The sequence below is a fragment of the Paramormyrops kingsleyae genome, chromosome 10, assembly GCF_048594095.1.
Source record: "Paramormyrops kingsleyae isolate MSU_618 chromosome 10, PKINGS_0.4, whole genome shotgun sequence".
Classification (NCBI taxonomy): domain Eukaryota; kingdom Metazoa; phylum Chordata; class Actinopteri; order Osteoglossiformes; family Mormyridae; genus Paramormyrops; species Paramormyrops kingsleyae.
In genome coordinates, this window is record NC_132806.1 from 6,296,641 (window position 1) to 6,320,854 (window position 24,214).

The 24,214-nt window shown below is 44.7% G+C and overlaps 2 protein-coding genes across 5 annotated transcripts; both read right to left on the reverse strand.

The window, feature by feature from the left end:
• Positions 1-3,254: 3,254 nt before the first annotated feature.
• Positions 3,255-13,044, reverse strand: tmem102 (transmembrane protein 102). Of its 4 annotated transcripts, none has more exons than XM_023843409.2 (4): positions 12,916-13,038; positions 12,259-12,277; positions 11,691-11,922; positions 3,255-6,778 (listed from the first exon to the last, which is right to left on the reverse strand). In XM_023843409.2, exons 3-4 carry the CDS (start codon positions 11,890-11,892, stop codon positions 5,427-5,429), a joined length of 1,554 nt encoding a protein of 517 aa, XP_023699177.1. In that variant the 5' UTR covers positions 11,893-11,922; positions 12,259-12,277; positions 12,916-13,038; the 3' UTR covers positions 3,255-5,426. The 4 variants fall into 4 exon arrangements, with proteins under 4 accessions (XP_023699177.1, XP_023699176.1, XP_023699178.1 ...); XM_023843408.2 differs by having other exon boundaries at positions 11,691-11,925; XM_023843410.2 differs by lacking the exon at positions 12,259-12,277 and having other exon boundaries at positions 11,691-11,925; positions 12,916-13,044.
• Positions 13,045-21,261: 8,217 nt separating this feature from the next.
• On the reverse strand, positions 21,262-24,214 carry tmem256 (transmembrane protein 256). The gene is made up of 5 exons (XM_072717199.1): positions 24,078-24,214; positions 23,805-23,900; positions 23,187-23,224; positions 22,766-22,846; positions 21,262-22,404 (listed from the first exon to the last, which is right to left on the reverse strand). Exons 2-5 carry the CDS (start codon positions 23,884-23,886, stop codon positions 22,261-22,263), a joined length of 345 nt encoding a protein of 114 aa, XP_072573300.1. The 5' UTR covers positions 23,887-23,900; positions 24,078-24,214; the 3' UTR covers positions 21,262-22,260.

The window sequence follows — 24,214 nt, forward strand, 5'->3', positions numbered from 1 at the left end:
AAGTGCTTCCTTAAATCCAGTTTGAAATGTTCTCCCGCTAATTTCTACCTATGGCCACGAGTTCTTGTATTTGAACTAATGCTGAAGTAACTATTCGGTTGAACAGCATCCAAACCTGTTAGAATCTTATAGACCTGGATCATGTCCCCCCTCAGTCTCCTTTGCTTGAGGCTGAACAGATTTAGCGCAAATAACCTTTCCTCGTATGACATTCCTCTAAGACCAGGAATCATTCTTGTGGCCCTACGCTACACCTTTTCTAAGGCCACTATGTCCTTTTTAAGATATGGTGACCAAACCTGTACACAATATTCTAGGTGAGGTCTCACCAAGGAATTGTATAATCTTAGCATTACCTCCCTTGACTTAAACTCCACACACCTGGAGATATACCCCAACATCCTATTGGCCTTTTTTATTGCTTCCCCGCACTGGCGAGAATGAGACATGGAAGCATCAACATACACACCAAGGTCTTTCTCATAATCAGCTACCTTTATTTCAGTAGGTCCCATAAAATACCTGTACTTTATATTTCTGCTCCCTACATGGAGTACCTTACATTTGTCTATGTTAAATTTCATCTGCCAGGTGTCAGCCCAGTCACTAATTAAATTAAGATCCCGCTGTAGCTGCTGAGCCGCTAGTTCAGTATCTGCTACACCACCCACCTTGGTGTCATCTGCAAATTTCACCAGTTTACTGTATATATTGGTGTCTTATTTATGTAAATTAGGAACAAAAGTGGTCCTAAAATTGAACCCTGCGGTACCCCACTATGAACGCAGGCCCACTGTGACATTGAGCCTCTTATAACTACTCGCTGCTTCCTATCCGTTAACCAGTTATCAATCCAGGTCGCTACAGTTCCTAAAATACCTGTCACTTTGAGTTTAAGTGAGAGCCTCTTGTGGGGAACAACATCAAAAGCCATGTCACTAAGATACACATAAGATGACAATGGGCACTGAAGGAAGAAGAAAAGTGCCGAAGCTGGGTGGTGCCGAAAGAGGGGGAAACGGAACAGAAGCCTGCTGAAGGGAAAGAGAGCGTTCCACAGCGCCGGCCAGGGAGAACCCGCCTGAGGGATTCCTCTGTAAGGATTCCTAAGCATGACCAGTTACAGCCTGACTCACATTTCCTTCTGAAGGACTGTAATTAAAAATTTCTTTAAATAATGAGGAAAAACACACTTTGAACTCCCTCCAGCATTTGTGCGGCACTAACTTGCCAGAAACAAGCCACATTTGTAATAGACAAGAGTGTTTGTCATTTGATTTTTCTAGGCTTGGAAATTAGATTTGTGTCTGTCCTCACCAGGAGGTGACTAAAGAAGCCCAGGGCAGCACTACAGAAATCCTTTTCCATATATATCTAGATTAAAGATGGCAAACAGTAATGGGAGCCAAATCACTAATTACACATAAATAGCAAGAATGATCCACCAAGCCGTTTACGTACAGTACTGTGACTTATAGCTGATTTATCAAGAATCTCGAGCTACCTGATCATCTCTCAGATGGTCCTGTCAAGGAGACAACCATTAGTACTGGCTACAGCTGCAACGGCAGCAAGAAAAGAAAGCAAATACCACACAGAAGCATAATGATGACACAGTGTTCCACAGCAGAAACCGTGAGGGGGGGACATGATTCATCAGCAGGAACTGGGTGTTGGGTCAAACCTCCAATCTCAAATATGATGACACCCTGGAGACAAAACAAGGGTGGATGGATGGATAGATAGATAGATAGAAGGTATGAATGGGAAGTTACATTAGGGAAAAGGGTCCGTAAACACAGGACTGACTTTCTTCGTAAACAGGTACACTATACAACAGTAATATCCACTCTGTTTCGCCCTACAAACTATTAATAATGGCGCGTTTCTAATGGAGATTAATGTTCACTGACAAAGGCGTTCCTTGGTGAAGGAGGCAGCCAGGGAGGGAGGGAGGGAGAGGAAGAGGGAGGGGAGAAGGGGAAACAGCAGCACACGGGATGAGGAAGAACGGACGGGAGAGAGGAGAAGGCAGACAGTGACCCCACAGGTGAAAAACACTACCATAAATAAACTTCAGAAAGACAGCAAGCAGACCATTTATTCCATGGGAGACCTTCCCTGGAGCACTGTGGTACCCTCATTCTGGCACCGCCGCCCTCCCGTGCTCCCATGAAAGCACGGCCTCTGTGTGGTGCTCACACCAGCAGCAATCTTAAAGCTGGCGCCAATCTGCCACTTATCACAGTTTTAGGATGAGTGGGGGTGGGGCAGGGTTTTGGAAACCGGTCTCCTACAGCGGCATATAGGAGAAGCACCCAAACAAATAGGCTGGATTTTGAGGTTCCCATAGATTCTGCTTCGAGGCTCAGCTCCTCCAGAGTCTCAGAGCGTTAAAAAGATCTCTTACCTCGAGAAGGCGACCCAGAGTGCAGCGAGCTGGGAGGTCAGGGCTGACCCATCCCTGTGACAGAGACGCAGGACCAGCTGGGCACTAGCAGGCAGCGTTCCAAAAAACGCCACGGGGCTGTGATGCTCTTAAACCACCTGGCAGTGCCCCCCATCCCCCACCGGATGTCAGATGTGTCAATGTTCAAAACTCCCAGAAAACACCTCATCAGCAATGCAGATAACGCTCATGGATGACAGACTGTTTTGTCGAAGGTCATGATCGCAATGACAGCAGCTACGCAGCTGAAGAGAGAGGCAGGGTGCACCCCTGGGTGGTCGCAGGTAACGTGACACCCCAAAAAGCAGGGAGGGTCATCACATTTATCCAACGCAATAACATAAGCAGAGCACTGGAGGGCAGAACAGCACTGAGATAAGGCAGCCTCTTCGGTGTACACCCGGCCAAACTCTCGAAAGCAGCCGGTCTCCTCCAGCCCTGCCAAAAAAGATGCCTCCCGCAGAAACCCCCCCCCCCGCCCCCCCCCAAAAAAAACAATAACCAGGCCTTCTTCTCTGACAGGCACACTTGGGAACTGGGCTGGATTTAAATGAACTGGTAGGGAGTTTGGGACCAGCGGTGATTATAGCTATGGAATTCCACTCTTTATTTGACACGCTTATGTTTAGTGTGACTATCTAGCTCAAACAGAGATACTGCAGGATTGGGAGGCAGGCAAGGAAAAATTATCAGCCAGTGCCCCCTGCTGGTCCAAGTGTGCACTACATCACACCAGGGGGGTGGGGGGGATGGGGACGAAGGCACCCTCACTATCGCCTTAGAAAGCACAACAGAAGCCATATGCTTGTGAATTAGAAGTTTATTTCATGCCGCAGTGATGTCAGTCAAGCATTCAACACAATCTGGAAAAGAAATTAGGCAAAAGAACAAGCCTGGTGTAGTTTATGCTTTGCAGAAACAATCAAGACGACCAAATCATTAAGCGACAAAGGAAAAGTAAGCCAAAAGACCCCCAGTTCTCAACGAGATCAACTGCAAAGGGTTTCTCAGTTACAATGTTGCCCTCAAATTAACCTGACTCCTGTTCAAGCACTATTAGAGGCAAATTCAGTTACATTCATTTCTCAATATACATTCTATTCTAATGATTTCCTGTAAATATAAACTGATTTAACTGGCACCTCCACCTTCTACCAATCGAAACACACTTCGTTCTCAAAACCTTGCCCTGAAACCATAACAACAGCGACAGCCACGAGAACACCAGTTCCGTGCTCATCTGTGAAATGCCACAGGAGATGGGAAGAGGAAGAGGCGGGGCTTAATGCCAAGCAAAACGTCAACATGTTTCACACCAGAATGCTGTATACTTCTCTAAAGCAAATGGACTGCATGCAGTTGAGGCTGATGTTATGTTTTTTTATGTACCATAATATTTATAGATGACTGTGAGAATATTAATGCTTTTTCAAAAGATTTTACAAGTGAAAAATCACCTTGGGTGTGATCAGTCCCAGCTCCTTCAACACAGAGCAGGCGAAGGCTTCAGTTCAGACAGTCCATTGAGGGCTGGTCTCCAACCCTCTACGCTTGGCATCCGCTAAGAGACCATCGCTAATCCAGGCAGCCTAGAAGCACCCTCAGTAGGCCCTAGTACTTAGTGTACTGCCGCAATGCCTGTTTGGCAAAAACATGCGACGCTAACGTTGCAAACTTCCAGCAAAAGGATGAAGTAGCGCCCCTCAGAAGTAGCCGCAGCATTCAGAAGGTTCACAGGCAGCGAGGTGGCATTCTGTGAGCACTGCGGGGAACCTGGTGGGGGGGGACAAAGGCATAGGAACCCCCCCCCCCGCCCCCAGTTACCACCCCGCATCTAATCCCCTAACAAAGGGGGTGACACTGTCCGGTCTCTGTCCTTCTCGTTCTCCTGCAATGCAGTGCGGATGGAGAACCCGCTGAAGGCGGCGCGATGGAGAGACTGTCCTTTCTCCCAAACGCGAGCCCACCATGCAGCTAGCAGAAAAGCTCAAAGGACAACAAAGCTTTGAAAGCTGACTGGAAATTAGAAAACGAAGCAATATTAAATCCCCTTTAAAAAATACTCATAGTGTAAAGTGAACACTGGAAGCGGAGCCCTTATAGAAGACTTGATGGCAGGCGACGCTCCCTTAGAGATAAGGAATGCGTACGATCATGACCGAGACCGTGGAGGGGAAGGACGAGCAGGCAGCTTGTAGTGTTACAGACACCAAAGGCCCCCGTACGCAGCAACCTGCCCCAGCAGGCTGATCAGCACCATGACATCGCCTCCAAGTGAAAACTGTGACAACGGACCTGTCCTGACTTTGACCCGCTCTAAGCAGGAAGAAAGAAAAGCTGGAATGCATACGGCACCCTGAGAGAGAGAGAGACTGAAAGCGAGAGATGCAGGGCTTCCTCTTGCGATTACATTCAATTACAAACGGTAGTACCTTCATTCTCACGTTCTCTTAGGAATTAGCCAGGATAAATTACCCAGAAGTCCAGATATTTCGCAGTGCAGGCCTTTGGAATACCCCCTTTCTTTCAAAGCTAAGAATAAGCTCTTTCATTAAATCGTGCCGCTTCTCATCCCCCGAGACGGCAGTGCGAGAGCCTCCAGCCATGCGGGGTCTCTGCAGGCCTCTCGTGGGACTTGACAGACTTGACTTGAACTCGTGGGAGTTGAAAGCTGCGCAGCCCCGTTTTGGTTTCAGCTTTTCTACTTGTAATTCTTCTTTGGGGCACCAGGAGGCGCATCTCAGCACACAATAGTCTCAATTTCAGCAGCAGAAGCTTGCTCCATTGACGGTATCACTTGACTGACAGTACCATAGATATAGTAGTGTTATATGGTGAGGGGTTATCTTCCCCCCCGCCCCTCCCGATTGTCTAGTGCCTTCTCAAAGTTATCATATACATCATTAGATCATTAACACCTATCTAGCAACGGCTCAGAAAATCATCAAGGAGACACCAAAGGTGTTGGGTGGGGGCATCAGTAGAACTTGTCATCAATGCGGAAGTGAGGTCGTGTGACGTCATCGGGGTTGAGGAAGACTGAGATGGACTTCCCTGGATTCTCTGTGACCAGCTGCTGTAGCCGCTGAGCCAACCGGTCATCCTGTGGGGCGTGGCTGGTACCCGAGCCATGCCTAGGGGAGAGCGGGTGCCCGTTGCTGCCCGCCGCTTCCCTTTTGAGCTGGGAGACTTGCCGGGCCTGATCGAGGGCAGCACGGAGGTGCTCGGCGGGATCGGAGCGCAGGTGGGCCAGCTTGCGAGCCAATAGCAGGGCAGCGCTGTCAGTCAGGTGATCCAGCATGTTGTACTGAGGCAAGAAGTAGTTAGGGCAGCTCTTTCCCAGGATGCAGTGCGCCAGGTCGTCCAAGAGACCCAGGAGGAGGCGAGCGGGAATCTCCGGATCCTGGGAGCTCAGGTAGGCTGGGGGCAAGCGGTCGCATGCCCAAAACAGCAGGGTACGCAGATGGTAGGGGCTGAGCCCGGAACGGGGCCGGGAGAGCAGGCGGGATATGAGCGCCTTGGCCGCCTGGAAAGCCTGAGCCATAGGACTAGGGATGCACTTCTTTAGCTGGACTTCGCTCCTCGAGAAGGCTAGCCTCCACTCGCGGTCGGGACGTCCTCCGGCGGGCGAGCAGCAGGGCAGCAGGTAGAAGCCACTGATGGCTTCCTCCTCGGTTATCTTGCCGTCCCAGAAGTGGTTGGCCGTCAGCCAACCTTGGGCCACAGCCGGCCAGCCGCGGAACGACACCACGGGCAGCAGATCGTAAAGGACCCGGCTGGTGCCAGCCGTGAGGACCAGTGTGGTCAGGGGCCCGTTGCGCTCCACCCTCTCCGGAACAGGAGTCCCACGTTGGGGGTTCTTGCGCAGCTCTTCCACGGCCGTCCCCACCACATCCCAGAACCAGTCGGCTACAAGCGTTGGGGAGAAGTAACAGCCGTCCAGGACCTGGGGGGACTGAAGGGAGGGAATGGCGGCACAGCCAGGCTCGGCATGGGCCTCAGGCTCCGCCCCATCCTCCTCTAGCCCTGCTTCATGCTCTTCCTGGCAGCAGAAACGCCAGCGGGCCAGGGTGACGGGATCACAGAGGCGTAAGCTCAGCCAGGAGTGGCAGGGCCCTGACTGGCGCATGTCCAGCGTGACGGGCTGGTTACGGTCATGCAGCTTCAGTGCCGGCACCAGCAGGGTGAAGTCCATGTCGAAGTCGGCCCCTTTGGCGTAGTCGCCCAGATCTTCCGGGTTCAGGTCCAGCACGCCCTCCCTGGCCCCACCAGAAAGCAGCAGGTACTCATTGGCCACTGGAAGCCTCTGGTCCACCTTCTGTACCAGACCTGCAAGCAAAGAGGAAGAGAATGGAAGTGATAGGAAGGGTTTCTGTATTTACTCTGACACGCTACACTTATTTTAATACCCTGTTCATTTCTCTTCATTTACAGAGCAAGTTAATGACTACATACTCTACTAAAAACACAGAGAAGTGAAACCCATTACAACTATATGCCCAGTATGATTAATTAGTGATTTGTGATGCGGGAGATAGGAGATGCAAGAGGGGTGTGGCCAGGATCAGAGGCAGGAGTGGGTGTGGTCAGGAAAATGGAAGGCGGGATTGGGGTGTGGCCAAGAGATGGAGGCCTATGGAGCCTGAGGGGCCTGAGACTAAGGGTGAGGTCTAAACCTTTACCTATGATTTTCCTTATCCAATTACAGGCAGATAGAGCAGGAAGGCTTGGTGTCACACTATTGTGTATGCATGTGGAAAGCTGTGCAGGTGGGGGAATGTGGCTGGGAGACAAGAGCACTTACATGACAGGCACTGACCCAGAAAAAAGCAGGGAAAGGGGCTAACTTATGGGAAACCTTTTCTTTTCCACCCAATTTCATCTTGGAGCGTTAAATGGTGCTACAGCCAGACAGGGAGCCCAGTGTGGCATGTGGTCTGAGGTGAGCGGGACCTAGAGCAGAGGCAGACAGACTAACACCAAGCCTCACTGAGTGCAAACTAACAACTGCTCTTTAAGGTTGGTGTACAAGATGTTAATGTAAATGTAAGGGGGATTTTGTTTTATTTTTATGCCTCTGTCCGGAAAGCCTAACCAATTCTGTGTGCCCTCCAGCTGAACCCCCAAAAAAAAAAAAACCTCCTCTAAGCCAGAGACACGTAAGCAGGATGCTGCACACTGAGCTGGGACACACAGGGCCTTAAGCCAAACAGGTGAGACATCAGCATGTTTAGTGAGATTATACAGCTGCAGCGGAGGGCGATGGTGCTGGGGGGGTGGGGGCGGTGGTCTGAGTGACAGACATTTAACTTGCTCTTCAGAAAACCGACCTCCCAGGTCTTTCTCCTGTCAGTGCAAAAGGCCACATCCACAGCTTAAACAGAAAGAGGGGTGTCTGTTTCCCCAAGCCCAGGGCAACCACGGGCCTGTATGCCTGTCAGCATCTCCCGTCACATCAACATAAAAAGGCAGAGCTAGTCATTGCCCTTATCACAGCGTTCTCGCTGAAGAGCTCTAGAAAACCACAGGCGAGATCCTCACATTCGCTCTGAGTTACAGGCTGCAGGCATCCATTATTACGGGCTTGTTAATAAACCGTGTTCACTAACACCAGGAAAATTTCACAAAACAAGATCAAGGAAAGAAGGATGCAATTTCATTTTAACTCTCCACTTGACAAGTTTCTACTGTTCAAACGTACAGGTCGTTCTCGCTTTCTGAGCTCCCAGTTTGAGTTTACAGTACCAGTCAAAAGTTTTTGCACACGCAGACTTTCTACATTTGCATTTTACTCACTTAACATGAACTTAAAATACCCTCAATTTTTTTGCTAACAAATACATTCACTATTATTAGCAAGAAAATAGCACATCTTAAATTCAAAGTTGCCTCCTCTAGCAGTTATAACAGCAGAGAAAATTTGAGGCATTCTGTCCATAAGGGACAGTAAATACTCCTCTGTTTCATGGGACAATTAACTAGTGCATTTAAAGTTAATGGACAGCCTAGAATTTGACTGTACCATCACCACACAACCAGTTAACAGGATGTCAGACACGCACTGTTACATACTCTTTCCACGTTTTAGCTTGCTTTTCTTTTTACTTATATTTTCATTTATAGTTGTTCACTCAACTGTCCAGTGCTGACAAGAATTTAAAAAAATGCAGTTTATGAAATTAATGGAAAAGTGTTTAAAAAAAAAAAAAAACTGTGGGGTGCAAAACTTTGACTGGCAGTGTTTAGTTTTACTAGACATTTCTGCTGCAAAAATTAAAATTTATTTTCTTTTTTTTTTTTTAAATTTGCACTTAACAATGACACTGCCCAAGGACACTGTCCTTGACCCAGCAGAGTATTCAGATAACTTTGAAATATCTGGCTGTGCATGCCTGATTTGTACCTTGCACTGTATGATATATATGCTGAAAATTTAGTTACCAAAACGTTACCACAACTGATTGTGAATGCTACAATTTTAACAATACAGCATTTTTTGTTTTTCTAAAAGGATTTTTTTGTTTTAACGTGTATTTTTGATTAAATGTTAATTCGTAATAATACGTTTGTGTTTCCTGGCAAAAATTTATGGGAAATTTTGTTTTGCCTTGAACCAAAGTTGTCATTTTAATTACATTTCTATGGGAAAACACCTCCTGCTTTACATATTCTTAATTAATGAGTAATGATTCGGAACAAATTAGCTGATAAAGTGGAGAACTATCTGTATAGGCCACTGGTTATTTATGATAGAACAACGGAATTAACGGACCACAATTAACAAAATACAAGACTTTTCAAAAGAAACCAAAAATAGATCTTACCTTCACTTTCACATTAAGGATGTATGAATTAGATACAATCCTAAATACCAAATGTTACAAAATTTATTTTAACATCACAATAAAACAAAAATCTGTAGAAAAAAAAAAAAAGCATAACTTCAGTATGCATTTACAAATGGAGCCAGATCATGGTTCAAATCACAGCAAATTCCAGTCTAGTGGTCTAGAAAATTGATTTAAGACCAAAAGGTCGCAAGCAAAACACAGCCCACTCGTGTGCCAAGCCAGCCCTGGACAGAATCTGTTAAATAAAAACTGAATTTTAACAAGAAAGAAACGCAGTTTTTTCCCGGTAGACGGCTGCCGCCGCTGCCCCGCCTTCTCAGGAGAGCGATCAGCCTGTTTGTCAACTGGAGGGAAGCCCACAGCCATCCAGCAAGCCAGCGCTCTGCCGGGACCTGCTGGAGTGCCTGTCCTCGCACACAAATTAAAAATAAAATAAATCCATAAAAACGCAAAGAGCTTAATTGGTTCCTCTGGGGGACAACCATGGCCCCATTTCAAAGGGAGGATTAAAAAAGCAATGTAAATGTTTGAGAGGGGAGGGAAAGGGGACCGTGGGCTTTAAATTACTTCTTTTTCCCTCACTGTTGTCTTTTGAGGACACTGAGAAAAATCAGGCAGCTGGAAATATGTAAACTTTATGCTGCAGCTATTTTACAATATCACCCCAGAACAAGTCAAAACAGCCCAGCAGCTACAGCAGGCTGTCTGCGACCAGGTGTGAGGTTAGCAGCCAGGCTAAACATTTCCCCATCAATGTGGAGATCCTGTCCCAGTGAAGAGCACTGTCTGGTCCAGGAAGTCACGCATGGAGAGCATCTTCACAGACCTCCATTAGAACACTACAGGAAGGTCCAGCCTCAAAGACAGTCCTCTGACAGCACAGAACAGGAAGGTCCAGCCTCAAAGACAGTCCTCTGACAGCACAGAACAGGAAGGTCCAGCCTCAAACACAGTTCCTCGCCAGAAATGAAGGAAATAGAGAAGATAATGGATAATGGCTACGATATAGCAATATAGCATAGGCACGCTACATGCTAACCTCCACAATAGGCAGTTCACAAGCCTGCATATACATACGCAGGCAGATACCGAGGCAGACAGGAAGAAGGTGACAGGTCGCTGTCCGGAGAGGACCTGAGCAGCTCCAGCCCTTAGCGACCGCTTACCCCATCAGCACCAAACTGCAAGGTATACACACAGTCTTAGTCAAGCATGTGAGACAAAGGACCATAATAAAGCTAATACAATGCCGTAGGTCTCGGTTACATAGTTGCTTAAGGTTTATGGCTGTCTTTAGAGAAAGTCAATCAAAGACTTTAATGTTCAAGACATCATGTTTCAAGACAAAAAACATGTCATGGCTCATGGGAAAAATACAGCAAGGAGAACAAAATATGTCAGTGGATGAGACATTCTACCATCAAACCGGAACCATCTGCACTGCTTCTGGACGCAATTAATTTCTTGTGGCCCGGCTGTAGAGAAGGCACATAGCAGAAGGTGTCTGCACGTCGCATTAAGACACGTCTCTGAAATACGGCCAGAACAGTGTCCCCCACCGAATCTGCCAGGCCTGGCCAAGGCCCCCAAAACACACCCTTATTCTCCAGCCGTTTAATTGTACTTCTGCACGCTGCTAATTATATACATTAAAATATTAAACTTAAAAAGCACCGATGTGCAAGTGGGGGAGGGGAGCGGTTAATGAGGATGGGGAAATGAATGAAGGATCTTCATAAATTCTGCCTCTCTTCCTCCCCTCTCAGAAGACGCACTGCAGAGGGATAAATGTCTTAGAGAGGCTTCCGACTGCCATCCGGGAGAAAGGAGGAGAGATAGAGGAGGAGGAGGAGACAGAGAATGAAGGGAGAATGGGAGACAGGGGACACTGCAGGACAGGCTTTCAACTATAATCCAATATTTGAGGGGATTACGGGAAGCGGCCATTGCGATATTTTTTAGGGCAAACAATACCCTCAGTCGAGAATGGCTTCCATTCAGACGGGGAGGGGGGAGGACAAGTAACAGGAGCCGAAATTCCAGCACACACTGCGCTCATTCCCACCTCCCCCAGGTGGAGCCAGCATGAGGAAGACAGAGAAACTACGTACTGGAAGAAGAAGAAACATTGTGCTATGGTCACTACGGCAGCAGGGCACCAAATGAGAGGGGGGTGAGGAGAAAAAAAAAAAAAAAAAAACTGGGGTGACTGCGCCACCTACTGGACAGCCAAGATTAATTCAGAAAACACAAGACAGTCCGGGCATTTTGATTACATCCACACTGGAATTATAGGATTTCCAGATCGTGCCCAAGATAAGTACTGATGGACTGACGGATGTATTTTTTTATTGTTATTTTCCTGGAAAATCAGGGAAGAAAAATCTTACCCAGCATGTTGAAGATGAAGTCTTTGGCAGTGTGTACTTCTAAGGCAGTCTGGTCTCCAAACTCAGCCTGCTCCAGCTGCACCAGCTCCAGGACCTGGGCAGACAGCTGCTCCAGTACCGCCCCTGAGCGGAAGTCCACCTCCGCCGCGCGTTTGGCCAGGGCCGGGGGCCGGGGGGTCACGGCGCTGATCAGGCTCTCCATTATGGGGGGCCTGGGAACCAGTTGCACCTCCTGCTATAGGTAGGGGAGTGTGGACAAGCATCCCTGTCATGCAGCTAAACGTTTTTTACCTTCTGAGAACATCCAAACCGTTTAAAAGTAATTACAATAAAAATGGGAGCAGCAGAATTACAACGTAAATACAATAAAGTACCATTAAATGACATTAAATCTAACCACATTGTAAATATGCATAAAAAAAGACATCCCATGCACACACACTATATATATATATATATATATATATATATATATATATATATATATATATATATATATATATATATATATAGTATACACACACACAAAGTATTTTAAATGAATATGTTAAAAATACATATCACTTGCCTTTTTAAAAAAAAAATGGCTGGTGTTGATGTCTGGCCCGTTATTTTTACTTTCACTGACTCAACGTTTCAAAAGCAACACTGAACGTATTATAGCGATAATTAGGGCAGTTAATTGGGAACCCACATTAAAACGTGGATACTTAATGAACTGACAGACACAGGTGCCTTTAATTCGAATAAGGCTAATTTAGCAAACCAAGCATCGCGTATATCCAGCGAAACATTCAGGTAGTCTGGATGCCAATTTACAACGTATAGTTAAGTGAAAAAATACTGCATTTAAGATTCGTGATATTTTAAACGGTTAGTCAGAGCAATCAAGGCACAAATATGAGGGGGTCTCGTACGGTTAGCTTGCTAGCCTACAAAAATATCATTGTCAGCCCACCATCTTATCCGATAGATATAAGACGCCGCCGCGTTACCTGCATAGAAAGCTAATTATTTTAGCTCTGCACGTTTTCATAATCGTTTGATTTCATGACGATTTTCCGATTATCTTGGCGTATCAATTCCTTTAACAAATTAGCCGTCTTTCGTTAGCTGCACTATGTACCAGGTGGGAATTAAAAGTACATCGCCCACTAATAGTTGTAAATTCTGCTATTATTTGGTTACTTTAAAAATATGTACGTCTGTGTTATGAAACACACACCCTTTATTCGTAGGTTGTCAATGGCTCTAATCCTCTAGGATTTGTTTTGATTTTTGTGCACAAGTCCGATTTCTTCCCCCCGTCATTTCCAACAGGTCCTTAGGCGCACACCTTCCCCTGGCAACAGCGACCCCGGAAATCTAGTGTGCCTGCTGAGCATCTTGGGAGATGTAGTATGACGCGCATGAACAAAAAACTACAAGGACGTGTCGCTTTATACTTTAAAGCACGTATTTTTCGATACCCTATCTTGTTCAGACGCACATGCATGTACAAGTGAGAGTAGGAATTGAGGTCAGCGCACAGGATCAGCTAGCATGTAGTGGCCCTGAAGGAGTTGTATTTGAGGGCCTGGTTTCTTGATAACAGTCACTCTTACTGTCTTACAAAGACTCTAAATATATATATAACGAGATTGCTCAAGGGAGAGTTTCTTAAGTGCAACCTTAATATGCACTGGAACACCTGATTGGTTGACATCGATGGCTTGAGAATTGATTATTCTCTCTATGCAGCACTTGCTTGACTGCCACATGAGAGAAAATGGTGTTCTTTATAAATATAATTGTGCATGAATGCTTTAAAATATTGCATTAATTGGAACTGGGGAGGAGCCAAAAATAAAATACAAAATTATCAAGTTGAATCATCTAGTCGCAGATATGATTTTCGCCGATCAGGTGCACAAACCCGCTTCCCCAGATTGTAGTAGGCCTACCACCATTTTATTTTTATTTTATTTTATTTGTTCTACAAAACACCTCCATGCACCAATATGTGTGCATGTCATTGATATTGGGACGAGCTATGGCACAATAGCCAAAAGAAAAGTTGCGTTACTGTCTAATCATAAGAGAATGTCCTTTGTGCTTCAGTATTGACTACTAAGAACTATTACAGGGTGCTTCTTTGGGGAACACATATTAGACTTACATATAAATGAATCTGCAGCATCGACTCTTATCAATCTCATGAACCAAAGTTTTGACACAGCGTGACTTGGGCACATTTAAAGAGGCTTGTGCATCCCAGCGGCGTCGGAAATTGGGGGAACGCCTCCACCCCAATTTCAACAGAACCCACCCCCCCTTCCTTCCCAATTAATAAATAAATATATAATCAACAGCAAATTTCATTATGAATCCATGCATTACTGAGGACAATTCCCTGCAAATTCAGACAAGGACAAAACCTATTGATGATGTAGTCATGTATCAGACAAAATCATTTTATTATATGGACTAGTTATTTTTAAGTTAAGTGATGTTTGGTTATGAAACTGTACCTTTAATGATGATAGTCTTATTTAAAATGAGCAGTATGAGCCAACAACAGCAATAAGACACAGCAAAGAAAGGCTCAGGACTACTTTACAAAAGAATATCTTACAGAAGATATACTAAGAACATTTCGTGAAACATGTTGGAGCGTTGAGACAACTTAAGCTCACGAAGGACCTAGTGTGAAGAAGGTCTTGAGAAACCGGGCCCAGGTCATTCCATTTTTCAATGTTTGCGTTAGCATTTTTGATTATATTAAATTTGGCGTGGGTATTGCATAAAAGGGCATAACTTTGGGTTTTACTCACCAGTTTAATTTATGCCAATGATAACACATATCTTGCAGAGTTCAGAAGGCTTTTTGTCTTTTTTTTTAAATGTTCCCTTACAGATACAGTGCCTTTATACACTACAGGCAGCAGATAGATAGATAGAGAGAGAGAGAGAGAGAGAGAGAGAGAGAGAAAGAGAGAGACAGAGAGAGAGAGAAAAGCGTGGCCTCAACTAATGGGAACAAAGCTGTGCAGTATCCTGGTTCGAGAGACTGGTTTTGCTCAGGAGCTTATCTTGAAATCCTGCCCCCCCACCCCCCCCTGACAAAATGTCACTTTGTGCCACCCAACTCAATTTTACATATACTAGTACATATTCAAAGGCACCTGACAAGTGCTGGGCCCCTGAATCTGCCAGGGTACCCATGCCCCCCTGACACCCCTGGTTGTGCCATTTGGAGTTTTTTTTTTTCAGTCTTCTTAATTTTTCAATGTGGGTATGGTATGAAATTGACCAGTGAAGCCTCAGATCTTGACAGAATACCATGGGACTGAAGGACAGGGATTGTGGAATAATAAATGCACACACATGCTCTAAACTTGTCCATAACAGGATCACTGTAGACTAATGAATCAGAATTTGGACATATTTGGGTCTATCCACTACCTATTTGTCAATGCGGAGAGGATGAGCGCCCCAGTCCTGCATGTGTGCTTCCTGCTGTCAAGCGTGGAGGCGGCACTGTTTCACTCTGCTGCATTGCTGGTGACCTTGAATTCCATAGAAATGTCAGGCAGCATGGCTGTCACAGCATACTTCAATGCAGTGGCAGCTGGTCCATAGAGCTAGAGGAAGGAGTACCTCATCTGGTTTCGAGATTAAATTGTGAAAATCAATTTGATTTGTAAAATTTTATCATCATTTAAAAAATTAAATTAAGTTCAGTATTGTAATATTGTAAAATGTTTAATTTTCTTACTGCCTCAGATTTTTTGTCACCAATTGCTGTTGCTTCAAAGGCAGTCAGAGGTAATACTAGTAGAACTATCTGCTGATAGAGAAATGGGAAGGAAAACGCAAAGTGATAACTATGACTGTGAACCCATTAAAATACTAATTAATTGTGATTAATCACACCAAACATTAAAACTTACAATCATACACACTGAATCCCTAAATTAAAGTGAGGTTAACACAAAGGGATGTATATAGATCATTCTATCAAACTCACTACTGTAACATATCGGTTTCCTCTGATTTTCACAGTTAGTTTGAAGAGAGACTCAAATTATACAAGTTATAGTTAATCACTTTAGTTATATTACCATTTATTTTTGTAATAAAAGATATTTCATCAAGTCCAGGGGAAGAGTTGATGAGGAAAAATCGACGATGCCAACCAATAATTGAGCAAAAATCCTATTTAAAAAATTGATTGTTTATCGTGGGTGACATGCAGTAAAGTTGAAAGATTTTAAAACATTTCATTAGTTGTATTCTTTGATATTTGCCTACCTATTTGATGAAGATGGTTAAAAATATTCAAATCAGAGCAACAATTGACATAATTTTAATATACCATAAAGGATAAGATAAAGTCAATTGGTCTTCTCAAAAAAACAAAAACTGAATTTCGTTGTAACATTTTTTTTTCATGAGGATGACACAAATTTTTCTATTTCTTTAATGGTTTGACTTGATCTTGCAAAATACAGATTATTCATTTCCAACAAAAGTATTACTTGCAAGCAAGTACAAGCTGAATTTCAGTGCTTTCAAAAAGACACTAAAGAGGAATATTGCAGGGCTGGGGTACCCATCATACAGTGTGGTGGCAAGCTGTACTAATACCAGGTGTGAATAATGTAAATAGCGGTGTGTAGTTAGCATGTATAGTGTTGTTACAGTGTAAGTAGATATGGTGGCCAGCACAGTGAGCAGTGTGTGTGTGTGTGTGTGTGTGTGTGTATGTGTATGGTAGTCAGAAGGAGTGGCATAGGTTCAGTAATGTCATTTTTGTGTTTTCACACACTTTGGCTACGTGTCTCCCATTCATTGCACCATCACCCTGTATGGTAAGGGTGCCTCCACTTAAAGTCGGCTCAAAACTATTTAAGTCCAACTTGTGTGATTGAACTAAAATCTAAAACCTTATAGGGCAAATGGCTCATAAAGCGGCAGCCTGACAACCACTGAAAGTTCTCTTAATAACATGAAAGATCTTAAGATTGTAAGGCATAAGCCTCCAATAAAACTGAATAAAAACTGCAGATTATGTTATTTTTATCTTATGTATGCCTCCATCTGGCAATTTTAAAAATGAAATAAACCAGGGACCTACATCATAAAGCCAGTTTTGTTGCTTAGCTGGATAACTTGTTGGATTTAAAGTAGTCTGGCTTAAATGAATTTTATTTTCATTCACTTGTGTTTAGCTCAAGCTACCTAAAATCCGACAAGTTATGTAAGCCAGAAATCCTGCTTCGTAATACAGGCCCCAAGTTCACACATTTCACCGTGAGACTCTAATGTTACCTTTGAATGCTGGGATTCTGTACAACATCATAACCTAAACTCTCACATTATTTACAACCAGGAAAGAATATAAGTCTCAACTGAAAATCTTTGCTCATACTGTTCTCAAATTTGGCTTTCAAAATACTGCATGCGTTAATGTGATTAAAGAAATAATAACTCGCCGTGACATTAAAATTAATGCAATGCATTAACCCTATAAATTTCCCAGCCCCAGTCATAACCTGACTTGCCTAGTCCCAGAACCTCAGTCCCACAGAACTCATATAGGGCAAAGAGAACAGGAGAGTCAAAGCAAAGGATCCCTCAAACACTTACATCTCTGGGAAACAGTGCAACAGTTTCCCAGGTGATTTCCTGCTGAAGCTGGTTAACTGTGTGCCTTATATTTGTGAAGCTGTTATGAAAGTAAACACTGATTCAGAGTCAGCTTTATTGTTACATGACACTATATGCCACAAAAGCATAAAAAGTTCAGATCTTATGTTTTGCATATTGTAATGAAAAATTTCTATTTACAGAAAATATGTTAAATTTAAAAAAAATCTTTTCTGCAATTGCATGCAAATGTTTGATTACTATTGTAAGTGTACATAGATCAGTTTACTAGCCCACATGTAGCTTCAGTATAATTATCACTGGCTTAAAAATTCAAGCCTTTTTCTGTTCTTTTCTGTAGAGGACAGTGGACTGATGAAGGTTCAGTAATTATTTATTCATTAAAGGACACAGTTATGCTGAGCCCACAGCAGGAAGCATAATATCCAGAAACCTCAGCTTCAATGGGGACCCACATGGTCTTATCCTTAGACTCTGGGCAATTTGGAATCACTGAGCCATTGTTTTTTAGGAAAAGCCAGGCCACCTGCACAGAAGCCTCCACATGGCTGGATTCAGCCCAGAGCTGTGACCCTGCCATGCTGTGGCCAACATCTGGGTCACAGCAGCTTAGGGGTTTTACCAAGGAGCACAGCCTGTTATTCCAGGTTTGCCCTGTAAGGGGCGCCAACTCATCACAAAGGACTTGCATACCAGGGGTAAGGCAGAGTCACCAGTTCACCTGAATCATATTATTAGAGAGAAATGCAGCAAAAAAGCCAAATATGAATGTGAAATACATAATACATGAATTCTGCATAGGTGACCAAAATACCTCTAAGCCATTTGCTATTTTTGAAATAATTGGCTAGGTGGGAATAATAATCGAGTCTGGAACAGCATCATGGGACCACACAGGACGGTGAGTAGGCATTCCCGAAGGAAGACAGGTTTGTCCAGGTTACCTACGGCCAGTTATGCACAAACAAGAGAATGCTGTGTGGGAGAATTGAGAGCCTGGAATGGGGGAATAGGATAATGGCCGTGCATGTGACTGAGATGATGGTGTTAAAGAAAAAAAGCCAGAAGGACATATCTGCCTGCATGGCTGCCAAGTGTGTTTCTTTACACATGCAATTAGCTGCATCTGAGATTACTGTTTTGGCCAGGAGGGAATCCCTGGGAGAGCAGGAAGGTACATGTGACCCTTAAGATCAGCGAAGGGCATGTTTCTCAGGGGAGGGGAGTCTCCTCTTCTCTCACTGCTATCGGGGACAGAGACCAGGATGAGATTAATGCATCGAGAAATAAGGGAGTATTTTTGCTGACTGGGAAGAAAGATGAAATTGTGGCACTGTTGCTAAGAATCTGGGTCTGGAATTAGAACTTTGATCAGAGTTACCGTTGCAAAAACAAATCAATTTAGGCCAAGTTATATCTACACCAGAGGGGTGTAATACGAAGCGAATTTACTGGCTTAGCAAAGTTTATTTAGGCTTAATTTTGAGTAGGTCACTGTTATATTGCCATGGTACAGTGGGGGAAATTCAGGATTCAGCACGTCAACATATTTTTCATTGAACACCTCTCAAATGCAGATATTCTGATGATATTTAGACCAAACACTGGGTTAACTCAATAAATCGACACAGATAAAGAAATCGTAACATTCCAGTCTATAAGAAAAAGTTATGTGCAATAAAGTGTAAAGTGAGAAAATATTGCAGTGTGAATAGCTGCATAAGTAATAAGTTTATTGAAAAAAAAAAATGTGGACATGCTGATTACTTTTTTTCCCCCCACTGTAATAAATGCTGCAAACCTAGCCTGCTCAAACCAGGGTTAATCCTAGGTCTGGATATATCAAAAGATATGTATGCCAAGATATATCAAAATTTTATCCCAATACCAATATTTGATGCCCATGTCAGGGGTGGATGAAATCCGCTGGGGGTGGAGGAACTGACTTTAAAGTTTTAGAGCAGAGGGCCATTGCCTACCTATCAAAGGACAGGTCTTACTTTGCAGAACTGACACTGTGAATGTGCACAGACTGATTAAGAAATGTAACGAGCTGATCACCAGCGTTATAGTGCTGTTTAACGCTGATAGCAGCAATTAGTGTTAGTTATCTGACCCTATTGCGTTAACTCTGGGTATGCAAATATTGCTTTGCAATACACCCCACAGGAACAACTGAAGGTAAACATAGACAACTATATTCACCTGAGTGTCTCCTTCCCTCCACCCCCATGAACCCCTCACTCTTAGAATTCGGTTACTAAATCCCAGTGCCCTAAAGGATACCCCCCCCCCCCCAACAGCACATTATACATGTAGAAACAGGTTTTATTTCAAGCTTCCGAGGGCACGACATTGTGTTTTGTTCCCTCTCTACAAAGGGGTGCTCAATTCACATACTTAACTCCAGTGTTTTAAAGGCACCTCAATCCATGTCTTTGGGAAGGGTTACATCACACGTGCGATCAGACTGGGAAACCTGACATGGCTGGTGCTCAGTCGGCACACGGCCCTCCGAAAAAATCAAGGCCTGAAATATTGATAGGCCGTCTGCTTGTGTGAAATAAACATATTCCGTCAGTGGGGACTGGGGGGTGGGGGGGTTTGAAATAAATGAGGAAAGACTATGGAAGGCCAATTCTACTGAGACATAATTAATCTGAAACCTCTCCTTCTCTCTCTCCTCCGCCAGATTCAGCACCGCAAAACCAAGCCCATTAGGAGCGTCTGCTCATCATTCGGTGGGCTTGGGCAGGCCAGAGTCGGGCTCATATTATGGGATACACACTGAATGCCTGCTCTGACAGGAAGCAGGGGACAGGTACGGGCCCACAACCACCACGGGCATGCTATTAGGAGCAAAACACGACAACCGAGAAAAACTGACTTACGGTTACCACCAGAGGGCGGTATGCGCGACTAACTGCCTCCATTTGGTTGCAGGAGGTAGATTCTTCTTACATCCAACAATGTGTCTGGCACGAGGCCAACAGCCAAGCCTCCGCGCAGATCTTTGGGGCTCAGAGATAAGAATTCAGCTCAGTGATGCAGTTTGGATTGTAAAAGCCTTAAAAGGAAATAAATCAAGCCGTATACTTCAGGGAAGACAGATGGAGTCCTGACGTCGAGTTAGCAACATGATGTTGCATGAGTGGTGATCACCGCTTCAGCGCACTGCTTGTCCGGGGTCCCTGAGGCCAACTTTTATGTTTGTTCTGATTCCACCCCTTGTCCATGCTTGGCTGACATAAATGTGACGCCGTGGGGTTGGCCAGCAGGACTAACTATGCAGTGACTGGCAGGCTTTGCACCATACTGTGCATATCTTTAAATAGTGTAAATTAAAGTGCATTCGTGCATTTATGTTAACAGTAAATGCCATAACTGTGTAATGTTCATCATGGAACGCGTGTGTTTTGTTAGCGTGTAACTGTGTCGTGTAAACTGTTGGCTTCTCCGTGTGCAACAGATTGTTCTCGCCAACGTGTTCGATTTTCTTGTGTCTGACCCTGAAGTATACAGCCACCTTTATTGGATACATGCGTTTTCACTGTCAATCAGGCGATATCGGCTGCATCGCCCATCACCGCTTACCCAGTACAGGATGGCAGCCAATCCCAGGAGGTCTGATCATAAGAGGGGCTCCGCCCCACATGCGAGGCCAGCATGCACACATACTACTGTATAAGCAACTTAGGCACCGATTCACCTGACCACCTTTTGGATCACGGAAAGAAACCTCTGAATCCAGAAAAATGAATGGCAATGAAAGGCTACAGCACTATCCAGAAAGCCATTTTATTAAAAAAAAATAAAAAATAAATAAAATTCTCATGTCATTGCTCAACTTTACCATTTTTCCCAAAATTTGCTGGCAAGTCCTGGTTTTTCTGCAAGCAGCAATGAGAAGACACAATGCTTAAAGTTTAAGCATTTTATTTATTCAACACAAGCTGATTTTTCCCATTCAGCTAAGACTGCAGCTTCTCCAGCGCCTCCTCCATTCCTCCCTCCACATCCCCTCACACCACCCTTTCCCCTTACTGCCCTGCTGCCATCCTAGCCTGGCCTGCCTTGCCTTATAAGCCGTCTGTCTTGATAGGCCGCCATCTGGGATGGAATAACAATGGCCTGGTCACCATGAGTGCAGTTACACGGAGCAAAACAGAAGTAAGAAAAAAAGCTGGGAATCACAGTAATGAATCCCATAATATTATAAGCAGACATTGTGGCATGTCGCAGAGCTGGGCTTTAGGAGTGTCCCACCTCTGTCACTGCCAGCCTGACAAAGGCCACACCCTTAGTCAGCCTGTTACATGCCAGAAAGAACATACACGCTTCTGAATGTGACATTTGGATCACTATGAATAGCCCAAAACCAAGAATAATCACTGCTTCTACTGACTCCATGCTGGTTTTAAGATGAAATAGAGTCAGACAGCAGCGATGGACAAAAATGATGAGCCCCATACCCCCCTTTTTCAGGTACTCAATTCCTGGCAGATCAAATGCCAAAGGAGGGTGAAAGACAGGTCAATACAGCAGCTCCGAGCACCATGTCCAGAGTGATAACTGAAAAAGGCCAAGCTGGCATTTTGCTCCGAGACGGCATTATTTTACAGAAAATACACTCGCACATGGGAAAAAGAGGAACTCTGCTGGCAGAGAACAGAAGAATGTAAAGGATAGGAGACACCCAGGCCTTATCTCTGCCCGGCACCTGCGAGAGGAGGCTGCTGTAACTTTGCTTTTACAACCAGCAGTTACTGCTCCTCCAGAGACCGCGGGCTCCTCTGGAGAAGGCTGACCTTCCCAGGTAAGAGAGAGAGAAGGGGGGGCGGGGGGGAGAACGAAAGAGAGGGAGTGAGAGAGAGAGAAAGAGAGGCAGGCCGATGCTTGTGAGCTCAGAGGTCAGCATTCACAGTGCGATGGCCGCCCAGCCTGCGATTAGAAGCGTGCCTCCGATGGGGGCCAGTTTCCTCAGGCGAGGGTCACCCGTTACAGCCTGGTGATACAGGGCCCCACAGAAGAGCCCCATCCCGGCAGTTAGGAGGCCTCCAGCCTGCACAAATCACAGTGAAAACAGGGTCAAATGGAGCCCATACAAGTGCTCAACAGAACACAAGTTAAAGCTTCAGGGCACAGCAGGGCAGTCATCAGCTAATTCACACTTTCTGAAGCTCCTAATTGCATTACTGGGTTTAGTTTATAGGCATGAGCAAAACTTAAGCAGAAGCTCCTTTAAGAGCACAAACACAATGTACAGCGAATTAAAAGCAGGTAATATCACATCCAAAGCTAATCCTTCGCAAAAGCATCCCACTGATCCCAGCAGCACACAAACCCGGAAACACAGCGGTGTTATGCATAAAGCGTATGATTCACGGATTCAGCATTCTTGGATCCTAGAACACCCCACCTACCAGGAGGGGTTTCCTGCACTGAGCCGCCCCCAGCAGAGCCAGACTGTGGAGAAGGTGATAATTATTGGCCGTCGCGTACAACTGTGGACAACACACATGGCACAATGACTCACTTGTTTTGTAAAGCAAAGGACATTTTATAATTAAATCACATACATCTTATTTACATAAAAAAGGCTACAGGCATTGCACCTGTAATCATGTGATCTTCTAGGTACTCTAAATAACTATGCTGAGCATCAGTATTGACATTACTGTATATTTTGGGATTAACCATTAACATTTTTTCCAGTTACTGTTTAATGAATTCCTAACCAGAGCCAGACTCTTTACGCAATTTACCGTTGCCACGATATTTATCAAACCTGAGTGGCCAGAATTCACAAATACAATTATTTAAAATGCGATGCACCATATTTACCTCTTTCAAATACTCATCTCTATCACTGCGCCTGAATCCTACCGGAAGACAAGAACATAAAGGCACAGTTCAAAAAAAGCCACAACATATTGTTGGTTTCTTTAAATTTACTTATCTAGCTGACGCTTTTGTTCAAAGTGACACAGAACCAAGGGAACTTTGGAGTCAGGCAGCAGAATCAGCTGAAACCTCTGGGTAGCTGGGTTTAATGGCATTGGTCAAGGGCCCAATGGCGATATGATCACTCTGCCAGCCAGGGGATTTGAACCCATGTCCTTCAAGACATGGGCACAAATTTGCAATTTGCTGAGATCCACGCTGACTTTGATTCTTCTGTGGGTTTGCTTAATTTGGATTATTTGCTAGATGTTCTTCCAAACAGGGAACACGTGGGCAGGACTTAGAGGAAAAGTTCACAATGCAAACTGTGAACACACACAAACGCACAGATTTAATATTAAGATTGCATGTTCTTTCACTTTTTACTTCCACATTCTGGGAGTTATTACGTTGCGCTGCACACTGCGGATGGGGATTAAGTGGCAAAGCAACTTATGAAGCCGTCACGCTCTGGCGATGTAGACCCTAAGCACTACAGCAGAGCCGAAATATTCCTACCATGCGCTCCATACGCTCCCAAACACACGGCAAGTGACCCCGACACTCCGGCTATTTTCTGCACGATCACCGTCGCCGACATCCTCCTTTAGGGGGCTGCGGACGAGAAGGCGAAAACGAGGTCATTGGACATCTACTGTTAGGGGACATGACCGGGACCGCGGAGGACACCGCGGAGCCAATGCGGCGATCGGGGTCGACTAAGCGCCACGCGCAATGTCAGGGATATATCATCCCTTTGCTAGTCACTGCTGATGAAAAATAAAATATTACCTTTAACTGTATCGCTAATAAATCGGACCTACTGAAACCAAATCGATCGTTATTCAAAGTCACATGTGACACTAGCGACGCATAACCAAGCCCACTGGAGTCAGCTTCCTGGTAATAAAAGTGTAGCGTTGACGTTT

What these genes read in the sequence shown, in the direction of transcription:
- tmem102 (XM_023843410.2), bottom strand. Translation starts at nt 11,892, where the DNA reads ATGGAGAGCCTGATCAGCGCCGTGACCCCCCGGCCCCCGGCCCTGGCC. An exon ending in CTTCATCTTCAACATGCTGG is followed by an intron (nt 6,779 to 11,690) that starts GTAAGATTTTTC and finishes CTTTGCTTGCAG; the next exon opens with GTCTGGTACAGAAGGTGGAC.
- tmem256 (XM_072717199.1), bottom strand. Translation starts at nt 23,886, where the DNA reads ATGTCGGCGACGGTGATCGTGCAGAAAATAGCCGGAGTGTCGGGGTCA. An exon ending in GGGAGCGTATGGAGCGCATG is followed by an intron (nt 23,225 to 23,804) that starts GTAGGAATATTT and finishes GTCTTCCGGTAG; the next exon opens with GATTCAGGCGCAGTGATAGA. An exon ending in GAGATGAGTATTTGAAAGAG is followed by an intron (nt 22,847 to 23,186) that starts GTAAATATGGTG and finishes TGTTGTCCACAG; the next exon opens with TTGTACGCGACGGCCAATAA.